This window comes from Mobula birostris, chromosome 27 (genome assembly GCF_030028105.1).
Source record: "Mobula birostris isolate sMobBir1 chromosome 27, sMobBir1.hap1, whole genome shotgun sequence".
Classification (NCBI taxonomy): Eukaryota; Metazoa; Chordata; class Chondrichthyes; order Myliobatiformes; family Myliobatidae; genus Mobula; species Mobula birostris.
In genome coordinates this window covers 23,244,423-23,260,359 of record NC_092396.1, presented here as the reverse complement: position 1 = coordinate 23,260,359, position 15,937 = coordinate 23,244,423, and the positions used below count along the sequence as shown (strand labels likewise).

The 15,937-nt window shown below is 39.3% G+C and overlaps 1 protein-coding gene across 3 annotated transcripts in view; it reads right to left on the bottom strand.

Annotated features, from left to right (window-relative positions):
* Positions 1 to 15,937, bottom strand: part of capzb (capping actin protein of muscle Z-line subunit beta) — a 114,261-nt gene that overhangs the window by 66,682 nt on the left and 31,642 nt on the right. For all 3 annotated transcript variants that reach the window (XM_072244768.1, XM_072244767.1, XM_072244769.1), the window contains exon 2: positions 5,663 to 5,752. In XM_072244768.1, coding sequence (XP_072100869.1) covers positions 5,663 to 5,752 — 90 coding nt within the window. The remainder of the gene's footprint in view (positions 1 to 5,662; positions 5,753 to 15,937) is intronic.

Here is a 15,937-nt window from a genome sequence, read left to right as displayed (position 1 = left end):
TTCCTTAGCATACTGGCCTTCTGAAAATCATGCACTTGAACCCTCAGATCCATCTGCATTGCAGAGCTCAGCAATCCCCCAATGAATGATTTTTTTTTTAAAGTTCCTGCCAAAAAGGACAATTTTCATGTTTCCCCCATTTTGACAAGAGTATTAATTACCACAATAATCTTTGATGCAACACTTATCAAATACCTTCTGGTCCCCCGTCATCCATAATACATTACTTCTTCAAAGATGAATAAGCTGCTCAAACATGATTTCCTTCTACAAAGTTATGTTGATTTTGTTTGATTACCTTGAATTTCCCTTGGTGCCTTGCTAAAATGTCTCTTGCATTTTCCCTGTGACAGATGTTAAGCTAATTGGCCCGTGGTTGCCTGCTTTCTGTCTCCTTCCCTTTTTGAAAAAAGGAGTTACATTTGATTTTTTCCAATGTAACTGGACCTTTCCTGAATCATGGGAAAATTAAAAATACACATGAACTATCTCATTCACCATTATTTATAAAGAAGACCTAGGAATAAGTCCATCAGGAGCCACGGAAGGGAAAAAGCAATCAGGCCACAGCTCTAACAATTTGCTCAATAGCACTTTCCTTGTTTCCTATTCTTGTTTTCCCTTCCTCCCCTCCAATGAATATCTTACAGCTACTTCTGAGATGTTAAAGAGTGTTGATGGAAAATATCTGTTCAATTCATCCTTTTTATCATCAATAAGTTCTCACACTCATTTTCTACAGGGCTAAACCCCATTCTCTTAATCCTTTCCAAAAATATACATAGATCTGTTTTTGCATTCCTGGCTAGCTTTTTTCTGGTATTAATTTTTCTTTTCCTAGTAAAAGTTTGTCATTCTTTGCTGCTTTCTTAAATATTCTATCCTAAACAGTCTACTGAACAGCTACCTATCTTTGCCATTCATATGCTTTTTCCTTTAATTCTATCAGACCTTTTTGATTAGCCATGGAAGGTGGATCTTCTCCTTTGTGGTTTTCTTTCTCACTGATATGTATCTATTTTGTGTATTTGGTTCACCCTCAAGACCACAGCTCTGCCTTCAAAATTATTTATCAACATTAGAGGTATCAATCTGTATAGAATACCGTAGACATTACTGCTAAGGTACTTGCAATATTTTGATTCAGTGGCAACTGCTTGACATTTCTCAATGTAATATGCCTGCATTCCTTGTGCATTTATGGGTGACTGAGTCTGTTAATAGCAGCTGTTCCTTTCGAAGCCAGACTTTTCGTACAAGGCATGTGGTGTCCTAGTTAGTGTGGGGCAGAGATAGTACAGTTTGCCAAGTGGCTATGCAGTGGTGTATAGAAATACTGGAAACAGGATTTAGGTTTTCTCTGCAAGTCCCTTCTTCAAAATCACAATGACAAAATGTACTTCTGTATTTAATATTCTAAAATCAACAAAATTCAGTAGCTATATGCAAGCAATTATTTGTTACCTCATAGTTGTGGTGTCAAATTCCAATATTACAGTACATGCCATAAACGGCTACGTCATTACTATAATAGGCACGTCCTATGAAACTACAATATTCTTTAGCTTTTTTTTTAAAAATCAAAGTTGTCTAAGCTTCCTCTTTTCTGCTTGAGTTTATGTCTAATTGCTACATTTACTGGAGCAAAGTAATATTCAACTTCTCTAATTCTCTTTTTTCCAGATCTGGACATTACTGGGAAATGCAAAACTTAGTGCTCATTCCTAACTGAGAGACCTGGTAGGCCGTTTCAGAGGGTACTTAAAATGTGGATAGGTCATGAGAGACAAATGGACCAGACTAGGCAAGGGTGGCAGATTGTCCTATCTTGCAGGTCATTAATTAACCAGATCATTATTAAAAACAACCTGGTAATTTTCTGGGCATCATTACAAATGAATAATTCTCTTTTAATTCCAGATTATTATCTGCATTGAAACTGCATGGCTGCCAAGGGTTTCTGTATTATTAGCCTAAATCTTTAATTTACTAGACTGATAATTTAACTACTGCATCATCATTGCTCATTAAAAGCTTATTTTCCTAAATTGAGGGAAACATTTATAAACAGTTGCAAGAAAAAGTTTGTGAACCCCTTGTAATTACCTTGTCTGATCTTCATCTAAATCACAATAACAGATGAACACAATCTGCCTAAACTAGTGGTCGCCAACCAGTCGATCTTTGAGACTTTCCCAGTAGATCCCGAAAAAAGTTAAAAATAAATACAAATACTATTGTAATGTGAGCATTATAAAAATAAGTAATACTAATTAGGATAATGGTAATATAGCAATACTGCTGCTACTGAAAGCTGCTTGTAAAGAGAGATTGTTTCCTGGTTGCAGGGTTTTAGTTCCGTTCTTTCTGCCCAGTGCGCGTGTGTGTAGCTCCCCTGCCATGCAGTAGAAAAGATCAGAAGTAAAACTCCGCAATCCAGAAGCAACCTCTCTTTACAAACAGCTTTCCGTAGCGGGGGTATTGCTATATTACCATTATCCTAATTTGTATTAACTTATCTTTATAATGCTCACATTACAACACTTCTCCCCCTTTAAATTCCAACATTCCCCAAATGTAAACAACTGGGAAACAAAAACCAGTAGTGTCATTATCTTGCGTACCTCTGAAGCTTATACTAGTATCTCAGTAACAGTTTATCAATACAAAACACCTGAAAAACGTTGCAGATTCAACGTTCAGTCTAACAAAGGAAACTGTCCTTTCAAATATTCAGTCTGTCAGGAGGTTTACGAGGGCGTTGTGCTGCAACAAATGAAAATTATGAAATCTAAGTACAGGAGCTGTCTTACTGACAGACACCTCACAGACTGTAACAAACTGGCTGTCTGTAGTTATGAGCCAAATCTCAGGGAACTAGCAGAAAGTATTCAGCCCCAGTCATCACACTGAGTGCAACAGTCAATTTTTATTCATTTCTTTTCATGTTGAAATAAAATTAAATAATGAAACATAGAATTAAAGGTGTTGTAATGTGAGCATTATAAAAATAAGTAATACTAATTATGATAATGGTAATATAGCAATATTCCCACTACAAAAAGCTGTTTGTAAAGAGAGATGGTTTCCGGGTTGAGGGGTTTTACTTCCGGTCTTTTCTGTCTGGTGCGCATGCATGTGACTAACTAATTTAGTAGGTCGACCTTGCCTTTCACTAAGGCCGAGGTAGGGGACCTTGGGCTTAAAAAAGTTGGCGACCACTAGCCTAAACTAATAACACACAAGCAATAGTACTTTACATGTTTTTATTGAACACATTGTTTAATCATTCACAGTCCAGGCTGGAAAAAGTATGTGAATGCTTGTATTTAATAACTAGTAGACCCTCCTATCACAGCAACAACCTCCACCAAACATTGTGCTGATCAGTCCTACACAACGGTAAGGTAGAATTTTAGACCATTCTTCCATAAAAAACTGTTTCAGTTCATCAATATTTCTGAGATACTTTGCATGAACAGCCCTCTTCAGGTCATGCAACAGATCATTATCCAAGAGGCATTATGGAACATCCAGCTGGTCTTTTACAAACCTGAGACTTGCAGCAATGTTTCTTTAGGAGAGCAGTGGTATCGATTGCAGTTCCTTCCACGAACACCATTCTTGTTTAGTGTTTTTCTTATAGTCGACACATGAACAGAGACTTTAACAAGTTCTAGATTTCTGCAGGTCATTTGCTGTTACCCTTGCATTCATTTTCACCTCCTTCAGCATTGCACGCTGCGCTTTTAGTGTGATCTTTGCAAGACACCCACTCCTAAGGAGAGTAGCAACAGTACTGAATTTCCTCCATTTGTAGACAATTTCTCTTACTGTGAACTGATGAACACTCAAGTCTTTTGCTTTTGTAGCTTTTTCCAGCTTCATGCATCTCTACAATTCTTCTTCTAAGGTCCTCTGAAAGTTGTTTTGATTGAGGCATGGTTCACATAAATAGATCTTTCTTGAGAAGAGCAGGCTCTGTCAGTAACATTACAGAGTGCCTTTTTTTTAAAAAATGGGGCAGAGCACCTCTACAACCCACACTTCGAATCTCATCTCATTGACTGGAACACCCAACTCCAAATAGCTTTTGTAGAAGGCTCTACCCCAGTAGTTCATATTTTTGAACCTAGATTGTGATTGTTTAAATGGTGTACTCAGTATTGACAAGCAGAAGATAATTGTTTGTATGTTATTAGCTTAGGCAGCTTGTGCTTGTCTATTATTGTGACCTAGATGGAGATCAGGCCACATTTTATGAGTATTAATGCAGAAAATCAGAAAAGGGTTCACATACTTTTTTCTTACAACTGTATTACCTTTCACATCTCAGTACATCCCAAAGTTCTACAGGCCGTGAAGTTCTTCTGAAGCAGAGTCAATGTTGTAATGTAGGAAATGCAGCTGACAATTTGCATAAAGAAAGCATCCATAAATAGTAATGGAACAATGATCAGTATTAGCAACGCTGGAAAGACAACTTTTTGGCACTCTTCAATTTCACTTATATTTTTCATCCTTCCTCTCCCTTCCTAATTTCCTTTTCAATTTCAGCTAAGTATTTTCCAAATTCTTCATCCTTCATCAATCGATCACTGAATAAATGACATAAGCTTCTTGTATTTTTAATTGATGCTACCCAGTATATTTATTTGGCAACCAGTCTGCTCCAGACTTGGGAGCCCCAAATTTTCTATTAATGGAAATGTTTTAGTCCAACTCTTAATGCAGTATTCCCATTTTTCTGACATTGATTTACCCCAACTCAACCATTTTCAGTCAACTGAAGATCATATCTCGGCAAATTAAATTCAACCCATCTCTATGAACTTCTACACTATAGTCTTCCTTAGTTTTGATAATGCCAAGTCCAAGTGAAATAATCACTATCAAAATATTCTCCCTTTGATGGTACTTACACCTGATTTGCTTAATTTGCTAATATTTAACATTTGCTGTATATTTTTTTTAAATCCTCTTGCATGTATCCTAACCTTATATTTTTGCTCATTTCTTTCCCCAGTTAGTCTCCTATTGCTACCCAAATTTTCTGCACCTCGTAAATCTAATATACCTGCTCTTTGATCTCCGTCCAATTATCTCTTGCAATGCAGTACACTTATAATGGTGTGACTGTCCATTTACTATTTTGTTCTCTTTGCTTAATTTTCAAACATTGCTTGTTCTAATCCAGCACGAGTCTTCTTTCTTGAGTTTTCAGGTGTACTAATGCCTATATTGGTAAAACCTTTAGCTCTTGCAATGAACCAGAAAGGAGCCAATTTCCACCAGGCTCTTGCCTTCACAAGTCCTTGTCCAACTCTCCAGCTTCCCTCCTCAAATTCTTAATCACAGTTTCAAGAGTTAGGTTGGAAAGCAGCATCCATGACAATGCTATCTTGACTATACATTCTTCTACCCTGCTTCTTATAAGGATTTCATTCTATTCACCCAGTTTCTTCATCACATCTCTTCCAACAATACCACCTTTAAGACAAGTGCTTCCAATATTAAGACTGCAAGCCAAGTCACTCAGCCCACTGAGTCTGCCCCACCATTTAATCATACCCAATCGTTTTTCCAACTTAAGTGGCAGGTACAAATAATAGCATGGCACTCAACTCAAATACACAAGTTGATGTTTTCAATCTTTACTTACCAAATCAATCAGATCACTGAGATTCTTCTCAATTTGTTGAGGTGGAAGACGCCTCATCAAATCCAAGGCACAATCCAGTTGTCGATCAGTCTAGAAAAAGAGTTAGGTAAATATATATTAACAATAAAGTTTGGACTTAGATGATAAATATGGTAAAGGAGAGATGCACTAATACAGCCACTGAGCTTTGTTCTGTGCTCACCAACATTTTCTGAGAGCAATAGAACACAATTAAGATTCCAAGATGCAAGTCTAAAATTTCTCCAAGAACCTGAAAAGGCAACAATATTATTCTATTCAGAACTCAAACTATATATCTCAAATGGTTATATTCCCTAGATTGTGTGGATTGTGGGACCTTGCCAAACACAAAAGCTGCGACATTTCCTAAAAATGACTGTGGTTAAACTACAAAAGATGTGTTGGCTGCAAAGCAGTTTGGGACTTTCAGATCACAAGGCACTAATAAAGACAAGTCCTTTCACTTTCTTATCGGTCAATATTTTGTTAAATACTTATATATGTTACTTTGCAGCCAATTAAACATAGAAATCAGAAATAATTGATTAGTGTGTATGGGAGAAAGCATTGTTAATCAATTGACACAACTTCACCTTTCCTTTCCTACTTCAATTTCCAGCATCTTAAATGCGGGCATTAACACTAAAAAACAGGATGGCAAAGTTGGTTGACCACAGAGTACGAATTTCAGATGTAAGAAACTATCTAAATCAACAATATGAGATTCAATAAATATATAATCAAAGCACATGGATGCAGCACAGGCAAATATCATTTGACAAGCTCACACAAGTGAATGACTGGCTTCAGCCAAAGGTCCTCTGAAACTCCTTTACCTATTCTAAGATGTAGCAACATCTTCAAGTTACGCATCATTCCAATGTCATTGGTTTCATGGTTGGATTTGGGATAGTAGTTGTTCTCTCTACTATTAGGTCCTATACCCCAAAAATGAATCTTTAAAAAATTATCATACAGGTGCAAATAAGTACAAGAATCCTCTAGGAAGGATTTTTAATCAACAAGTTTGCAGGTGACACAAAGACTGGTGTAGTGGATAGCGAAGGCAGCTAACAAAGTCTACAGCAGGATCTGGAACAGCTAGAAGAACGGCAAACAGAACTTAATGCAGACAAATGTGAGGTATTGCACTTTGGGAGGATAAACTGGGAAGGACTTACATAGTGAATGAAAGCGAACTGAAAAGTGGTAGAACAAAGGGATCTGGGCATACAGATCAATAACTCCTTGAAAGTGGCGTCACAAATAGATAGCCTCGTATAGAGCTTTTGGCACATTGATCTTTATAAATCAGAGTACTGAGAACAGGAGTTGGGATGGTAAGTCAAAGTTGTGCAAGATGTTTGTGAAGCTAAAGTTAGGTACTGTTTGCAGTTCTGGTTACCTAGCTACAGGAAGGATATCAAAAAGAGTTCAAAGAAAATTGCTGAGGCTTGAGGACCCGAGTTACAGGGAATAGTCGAATGGATTAGGAGCTTATTCCTTGGAGTTTAGGAAAAGAAGGGGAGATTTGATAGAGCAACACACACAAAATGCTGAAGGAACTCAGCAGGCCAGAAAACATCTATGGAAAAGAGTACAGTCAAGACTTCAGGTTGAAACCCTTCATCATGACTGGAGAAAAAAAAGATGAGCAGTCAGAGTAAGAGGGTGGGGGAGGGGAGGAAGAAGCACAAGGTGATAGGTGAAAGCAGGCGGGGAAATGAAAAGAGCAAAGAGCTGGGTAGTTGATTGGTGAATGAGATACAGAGCTGGAGAAAGGAAGGGGGGACAGAAGGCCATGGAAGAAAGAAAAGGAGAAGGAGCACCAGAGGAAGGTGATGGGCAGGCAAGGAGTTAAGATGAGAAGGGGGAATAGTGAGGGGGGGGGCATTACCAAAAGTTTGAGAAGTCAATGCTCATGCCATCAGGTTGGAGGCTACCCTGATGGAATACAAGGTGTTGCTCCTCCAACCGAGTATGGCTTCATTGCAACGGTACAGGAGGCCATGGACTGACATGTCAGACAGAATGGGAATTGGAAGTGGAATTAAAATATCTGGTCACTGGGAGATCCTGTTTTTTCTGCCAGACAGAGCATAGGTGCTCAGTAAAGCAGAGAGTATCAACTTCCCAGCTCTTTACTTCACCCTCCCCTCCACAGATTCACCTCTCACCTTGTGTTTCTTCCTCCCCTCCCCCCACCTTCTTGCTCTGACTCCATCTTTTTTTTCTCCCACCCTGATGAAGGGTCTTGGCTCAAAATGTCGACGGTACTCTTTTCCACAGGTGCTGCCTGGCCTGCTGAGTTCCTTCAGCATTTTGTGTGTGTTGCTTGGACTTCCAGCATTTGCAGATTCTCTCTAGTTTGAAATTTGATAGAGATGTACAAAATTCTGAGGCATATACATTGGATAAATGCAAATAGGCTTTTTCCACCGAGGCTGGCTAAGACTAGAACTAGAGGTCACAATTTAAGGGTGAAAGGTGAATCTGAGGGGGAACTGGTCTAAGTGTGGAATGAGCTGTCAGCAGGTGGTGGATGCAGGTTCAAATACAATATATTCAAGAGACCTTTGAATAGTACATGATGGGAGGGGTGTGGAGGGCTATAGTCCAGATTCAGGTGGATCTGAATCAGGCAGATTCGGCATGGAATAGATGTGCTGAATGGCCTGTTTTGGTGCTATACTGCTGTAGGTTTCTTCCAGTAAGATGACGGCAGTCTTGGTTGCAGCAGCCTCTCCGGGATCAACAAAAGGTGCAAATCTTTGTCTTAAACATTTTTCCTGTGATTATAAGACGTTGTTGGACACTGGTAATACAAAATACTGCAAGTGCAGTTCATTGGTGAGACCGAAGGCGGGGGAGCAGCGTGGCCTCAGTTGTAGTGTGGACCTGGCCCTCATTATGCAGCATCGCCTGTGACAGCCACCAAAGGGAGGTGGCACTAGAGGTGGTGTGGGGCGGAACAGAGGCACAACAGGCATACTGGAACCCGTGATGGGTTGGCGTCTGACTCCTACAGGCTGGCTCTCCCACCAGGGCTGCTATCCAGTGTTCACTCCCTGGAAGATAAGATGGAATATTTTCACCTCCAGCTGACCCAGTGTGAGATGAGGAACTACTGAATGCTTGTTTTTGCAGAAACGTGGTTCTGAGACAACATCCCGGACCATCAGTCTTGAGCCTATGCCACTTAGGGTCTTGTGCTAATATTATTTTGTGACTGTAGGCGCTTTCGTAACCATATGTGATGTGCTGTGTGTGACTGTATGGACTGTGTTTTGCAGAGTAGGAACATCGTTTTGTTTAGCTGTATACATGTGTACAGTTGAAGGATAATTCAATTTTAACTTGATTCTACAAGAGGAAATGTCAAAAAAACTTGGAGAAAAAATGTTTACTTTTAACTGGAAAACTGTTTAATTTGAAAAAGGAGCAAAAGTTGTACACAACAATAAGAAACATATTAAAACTGAGAAGATCCTTCCAAGTCTCAGGATGATAAAGATAGTTAACATACATAAGTATCCAGTAGTTGGGAGTAGAAGTACTGAATTCTTTGATGAAAAGTTACACCTTAAGACAGCTTTATTACAATAGCAGGGAAGGGAAAGAACAAGTAAAGCAGAATCTTGGGATACAATTGCTGAACTTGAAACAATTTTATTATTTTATTGTCTGGTGTAGAAGGTTACACTTTTCTACAAAATGGCAACTCTCCTCCAAGTTTCTGGCAAAAAAAAGAAATTATGTAAACCTATAAGAATGGTTTGGAATATATCACAGTTACAAATACATTAAATGGCTCCCATGACATTAAGTTCCAACATGTCTGTCGAACAACCTCCCCACTCAAGGTTGCAAAGCAAATTTAACCAGTTGAGCCGCAAACTCATTCTCTGGAATGTTTAACGTGCCAATGCCTGCACAACAGCAATGATACACACGATCTGTTCCAGGTGTGTAACTGACTCTTGATCCCAGAAGATATACTGGATCATTTAGATAAATTTGGGGCTTTCTGTGCTCTTTAAATTAAGTGCAGTGTTGCACCAAATTGAAAAATATAATGGATAATAACTGCCCAAAGGCACAGCTGTACTTATCTAATTCATTTCCTGTCCTGCAATGCAATTCTATCCATAAATCCTATTATATTCTCTCTACTAAGATAATCTGGAACTATTATCAACACCTTAATATCTACAATTAAGTACATACTAACATCTACTCAGAAAAACAGGGCATATACTTCAGCTTAAAACAAAATACAGAAATTCAATACACACCTTTGATTTTTTCAGCTAAAATTTTCACTAGTACAATTTAGTTGTTGAAAACAGCCAACATGGGAATATTTTCATAAAACTCAAGTTAAATCAAGAAAATGCAAGATAATTGCCATTCCATATAATGAATTGGTCGATTTCACAGATATCCACAAGTCAAGTTAGACAATAAGTTGCAAAATCCACACCAAAAAAACACTTGATATGGTAACCATACTTTCAGTTTCAAAATGAGTGGCATCAAAAAACACATTCATACTGATAAGTAAGAAAAATGAACAATTACTAACGATAGAGAGAGAAGACTAGTTCTATGATTCATAAGAATGAACACAAGTCGTACTTCTAAATTTAATAATATGCAACTCAGGATTGGCCTGTACAGACTGTGAGACAATAAGGAAATTTCAACAGAAGTAAACAGCATTTGTTATTTAAAGGATGAGGGAGTAGATGAGGATTAGTTAGTTTTTTGAACCTTTCGTTAGCTTTTCTTTTCAACTAGATTTTCAACAGCCTTTGTACACCACGGTTCCTGTACCCTACCATACTTTCCTTGTCTCATTGGAACATACCTATGCAGAACACCACACAAATATCCCCTGAACATTTGCCACATTTCTGCCGTACATTTCCCTGAGAACATCCGTTACCAATTTATGCTTCCAAGTTCAGCTTCATATTTCCCCTTACTCCAATTAAACACTTTCCTAACTTGTCTATTCCTGTCCTTCTCCAATGCTGTGGTAAAGCAGATAGAATTGTGATTACTGTCTCCAAAATGCTCTCCCACTGAGAGACCTGACACCTCACCATGTTCATTTCCCAAGTACAGCCTCTTTGTAGGCCTGGTTACATATTGTGTCAGGAAACCTTCCTGAACACACTTAACAAACTCCACCCCATCTAAACCCCTCGCCAATGAATATTGGGAGAATTAAATTCTCCCACCATGACAACCCTGTTATTATTGAGGTAAAGGTAGAGGCAGGTTCGATTTTTATCATTTTAAAAAAATTGGATAGGTATATGGACAGGAAAGGAATGGAGGGTTATGGGCTGAGTGCAGGTAGATGGGATTAGGTGAGAGTAAGCGTTCGGCACGGACTAGAAGGGCCGAGATGGCCTGTTTCCGTGCTGTAATTGTTATATGGTTATGGTTATATAGGATAAAAATAAGTACTTTAGGGGACAATGGCATGCATACAAGCTAATATTTATTCAAGCCAGTAATCAGCACACAGATAAAGATCCATAGTTTTAGATAAATAATTTGGTGTTAGCCTAGGCAATAACTGGAATACTAGAATTTACTGCAGAGTATCTGGACTAGGATTCTACTTCAGTGGTACTACATTCACACAGAAACATGAAGAATAACCTCAGGCAAAAGAGGAAGATTTAAAAATATCTAAATGGGAAGGAGAAAGAATGTTCTCCTTTGTTCTATTTCACAACTTAAATGAGATAATCTAGTCAAAGAAAAAGTTGCAACTGTTAAATACAAGATTAAACAGAAATACATCTGTTCTTCTGCAATTTTTCCACAAGGTTACTTATGAAATCCCTGGTCCACAGCAGTGGATATTAAAACTATAATTACTAACAATGAGACATTAGAAGTTAATTAGTGATCACTTTAGCTTTGGGATGCAGCTACGTCATCCAAAAACTACACCCAGCAGCAGCAGCAAAATGTCACAAAAGATGAATGAAATTCAGGTTAAGAAAAGCATAAAGAGACAAAATTTCATTTGAAACAGTGAGCTCCAAGACAAAAAGATCAATCACCAATACCAAGGGCACTAATTGCTGGTTATACTAGCAAGTGAATCAAGAGGTTCCAAATATGCAGAAGCATGAAACACCTGACTGTCCAGTAAAGAACAAGGCCAAAAGTAATTTATAATTTATACCAGGATAATACATGTTGTAAAATAGCTAATATATTAATATATTAGCAGGGTGATTTGCCCTGCTAATACAATGAACAGAGGATTTAGGCCTACTCCGTGCTGCTGCAGGGACTGGGACCCAAGAACTCAATTTGGTTCAGAATGCTGCTGCTCGCTTCTATTTGTTTGCATGATTTGTGTTTTTTTTTTCCTTTCTCTGTTCATTGGGTGTTGGTCTTTTTTAAAATTGGGTTCTTTCAGGTGGCTGCCTGTAAGCAGACATATGTCAAGGTTGTATAATTTATACATTCTTTGATATTAAACGTACTTTGAATCTTTGAACATATAGCCACAATAAGACCACTGTTGTTGGCTAACAAAGGTGATGATGAATCAGCATATATACAGGAAGGAGATCGAAAATTTGGTTGTGGCACCACCACAACAACCACCTCTCAATGTCAGCAAGATCACGAAGCTATTAACTTTAGGAGGACGAAACTGGAGGTCTATGAGCCAGTCTTCATTGGCGCATCAGAGGTGGATAGGGTAAGCAACTTTAAACCCCTTGGTGTTGTCACTTCAGAGGATTTGTCTTGGGCCCAGCACAAGAAAGCACAGCAGTGCCTCTACTTTCTTCAAAGTTTGTGAAGATTCAGCAAGTTATCTAAAACTCTGACAAACTTCTATAGATGTGGGGTGGAGAGTAGTTGCATCATGGCCTGGTATGAAAACACCAATGCCCTTGAATGGAAAAGCCTACAAAAGGTAATGTATACAGCCCAGTCCACTGGTAAAGCCTTCCCTACCATTGAGCGCATCTACACAGAGCACTGTTGCAGGAAGGACCCCCTCAACCCAGGTCATGGTCTCTGCACTGCAGCCATCAGGAAGTATAGGAGCCTCTAGACCAACACCACTAGGTTCGGGAGTTATTATTCCTCAATCATCAGATTTTTGAACCAGAGGGGATAACTTCACTCACCCCATCACTCAACTGTTCCACCACATTCCAAGCTCACCACAAGCTATGGACTCATATCATGTACTTGATATTTATTGTTTATTTATTATTATTTCCTTTTCTTCCCTCTTTCTTTTTGTATTTGCAGTTTGTTGTCTTTTGCACACTGGTTGCCTGACCTATTGGGTGTGGTCTTTCATTGATTCCATTGTGTTTCTTGATATACTATGAATCTCCATGAGAAAATCAATCTCCATCTTGATTTTCTTGTATTGGATCATATATGGTGACATATCATTTTCTCTTAATGTTAAAAGGATTACTTAAAGATAGACAAAACCAAAAACTACTGGTTGCAGATACTACATTAACAAAGCAGTTTAATATCAGATATATTCCCATTATCTAAGACTCATCATCATTAAACACCAAATCACCATAAGCAGGTTCATGGCAACTCTTTGCAAAGTAATTCAGTCTGTTCCATTCCTCTGTTCCCTTCCTGAAACCCTGAAAATGAGTTTCCTCAAGTGCCAATGCACTTCACCTTTAAAGTCCTTTATCAGTTCAATTCCCACCACACAAGCAGGGAACTTCAAACCAGAACCACTCTGCAGAAAAACATTAGTCCTCAAATTCTTGTGTAAATTTTGCTCACTTTAAACTCTATCCACTGGTTCTTAAAGAGTTGCTTGAGAAAAGAAATTTTATCGAAGTCCATCATGATACTGTAAATGTCATCATTTCTTTAATGAAAAATGTAGTGTAATTTAAAACTGTATGAAGAACCACAATCTCTCTGATATCAAATATGAATATGATAGATGTTTATACTGTACATAAAATATTTTAATCTCCAAGTGGTACCCCACCATACACCCATGCACAAAAGTGGACTCCTACTTAAACCACTACTGTACTTCTTCCCATTCAAAGGCAACGTAATCACTAATGCAGGAGATTTTGCAGATGTGGAAATCCAGAGCAATACACACAAACTGTTGGAGGCACTCAGCAGGTCAAGCAACACCTACAGAAATGAATCAGCTGTCAACTTTTAGGGCTGAGACTCTTCTTCAGGACTGAAAAAAGGAAGGGAGAAAAACATCAGAATAAAAAGGTGAGGGGAGGGGAAGGAGCACTAGCTAGATAGTGACAGATGAAGCCAAGTGGGTGGGAAAGGTAAAGGACTGGAGAAGAAAGAATCTAATAGGAGAGGAGTTTGGACCATGGGTGGAAGGGAAGGAGGAGGGGCTCTGGGAGGAGGTGATAGGCAGCTGAGAAGAGGTAAGAGGCCAGAGTGGTGAATAGAAGAATAGGGAAAGGGGAGGAAAAATTAGAGGAATGAGAAATCTATGTTCATGCCATCAGGTTGGAGGCTACCTCGATGGAATATGAGGTGGTGCGCTTCCACCGAGAGTGGCTTCATCATCACAGAAGAAAAGACCATAGACTGGCATGTCGGAATAGAAATGGGGACAGGAATTAAAATGGTTGGTCACCGGGAAATTACGCTTTTGGCAAATGGAGAGGAGATGCTCAACAAAGCAGTCCCCTAATTTATGCTGGATCTCACCAATGTAGAGGCGGCCACAACGGAAGTACCAGATACAAAAGACGAACCCAACAGATTCACAGGTGAAGTGTTGCCTTACCTGGAAGGACTGTTTCAATAAAGCTAAGGGAGGAAGTGAACAGGCAGGTGTAGCACTTCTGTCGTTTGCAGGGATATGTGCCAGGTGGGAGATTAGTGGGGAGGTACGAATGAACAAGGGAATCCTGGAGTGATCCTTGCAGAAAGAAAATGAAGAGCGGGGGTGGGGGGGGAGGTAAAGATGTGTTTGGTGGTAGGATCCTGTTGAAGATAGTGGAAGTTGCACAGAGTGAGGCATTAGATGCAGGGGCTCATGGGGTATCAGGTAAGGACAATGTCGAGAGGAAATCTATCCCTGTCAAGATGGGATGAATGCAAATGTTCGGAAAACGGAAGAGGTGCGGGTGATGGCAGCATTAATGGTGGATGAAGGAAAACCACTTTCTTTGAAGAAAGAGGACATTTCTGATGTCCCGGAAAGACAGCCTTATCCTGGGAACAGATGCGGTGGAGAAGGAACTGAGAAAAGGGAACACCATTTCTACAGAAGACAGGATGGGAAGAAGTGTAGTCAGCTGTGGGAACCAGTAGGTTTATAAAAGATGCTGGTAGACAGTTTGTCTTCAGAGATGGAGATAGGGAGATATCGAGAACGGGGAGAGAGGTGCCAGAAATAGACTAAGTGAACTTAAGGGTAGGGTGGAAGTTGAAGTTGATTAAATTGACGAACTCAGCATGGGTGCATGAAGCAGCACCCAATGCAGTTGCCAATGTAGTGTAAAGTAGCACCAATGCAATTTTTTATTCTCTTTTCTCAGTTCCTTTATCTCCGCTGAATCTGTCTGGGACCCTGAATGAAGGTAAGAGAGGAGGTGAATGGGCAGGTGTACCATTTCTATTGCTTGCAGGGATATGTGCCAGTGGGAGACTAGTGGGGAGCGATGAATGGACAAGGGAATCATGGAGGGAGCGATCCCTGTGGAAAGTGGTGAACTCTATCCCTGTTAAGGCAGTGGGAAGGACGGGGTGAGCATGGTTGTCTGGGAAATGGAGGAGATACCGATGAGGGAAGCATCAATGGTACAGGAAGACATATAAATCACTATTTTTAAGGTCTCTGTAGTGAGTGGAATCCCTATTGAGCATTATCTTAAATCCATCTATTGTTGAAACTTGCGTACTTTTGTTGACTTAACTATTCCTGTGAATTTTCTGGCTAACCAGCACTCCTTCCCCATCCCAACCCCCACCCCCCACCTCAACAACATTCAGGTTCCTCAAAAACTTTATTACAGATATCCAAAATTTACAGCAAGTCCCATTAACCATATGATCACAAAATTATAACCAACTTCAAGGCAGATAATGTTTCAATTTGCACACTGTCACATGTTCAAATTGAGGACCAGGCCCTTACTATTACCAATGCAGTAAATGTTTGCATTTCTCCAGTTCTAATCTCAACCACATTCTGATTAATCTCCAAATGTTGTCATTACACACCAT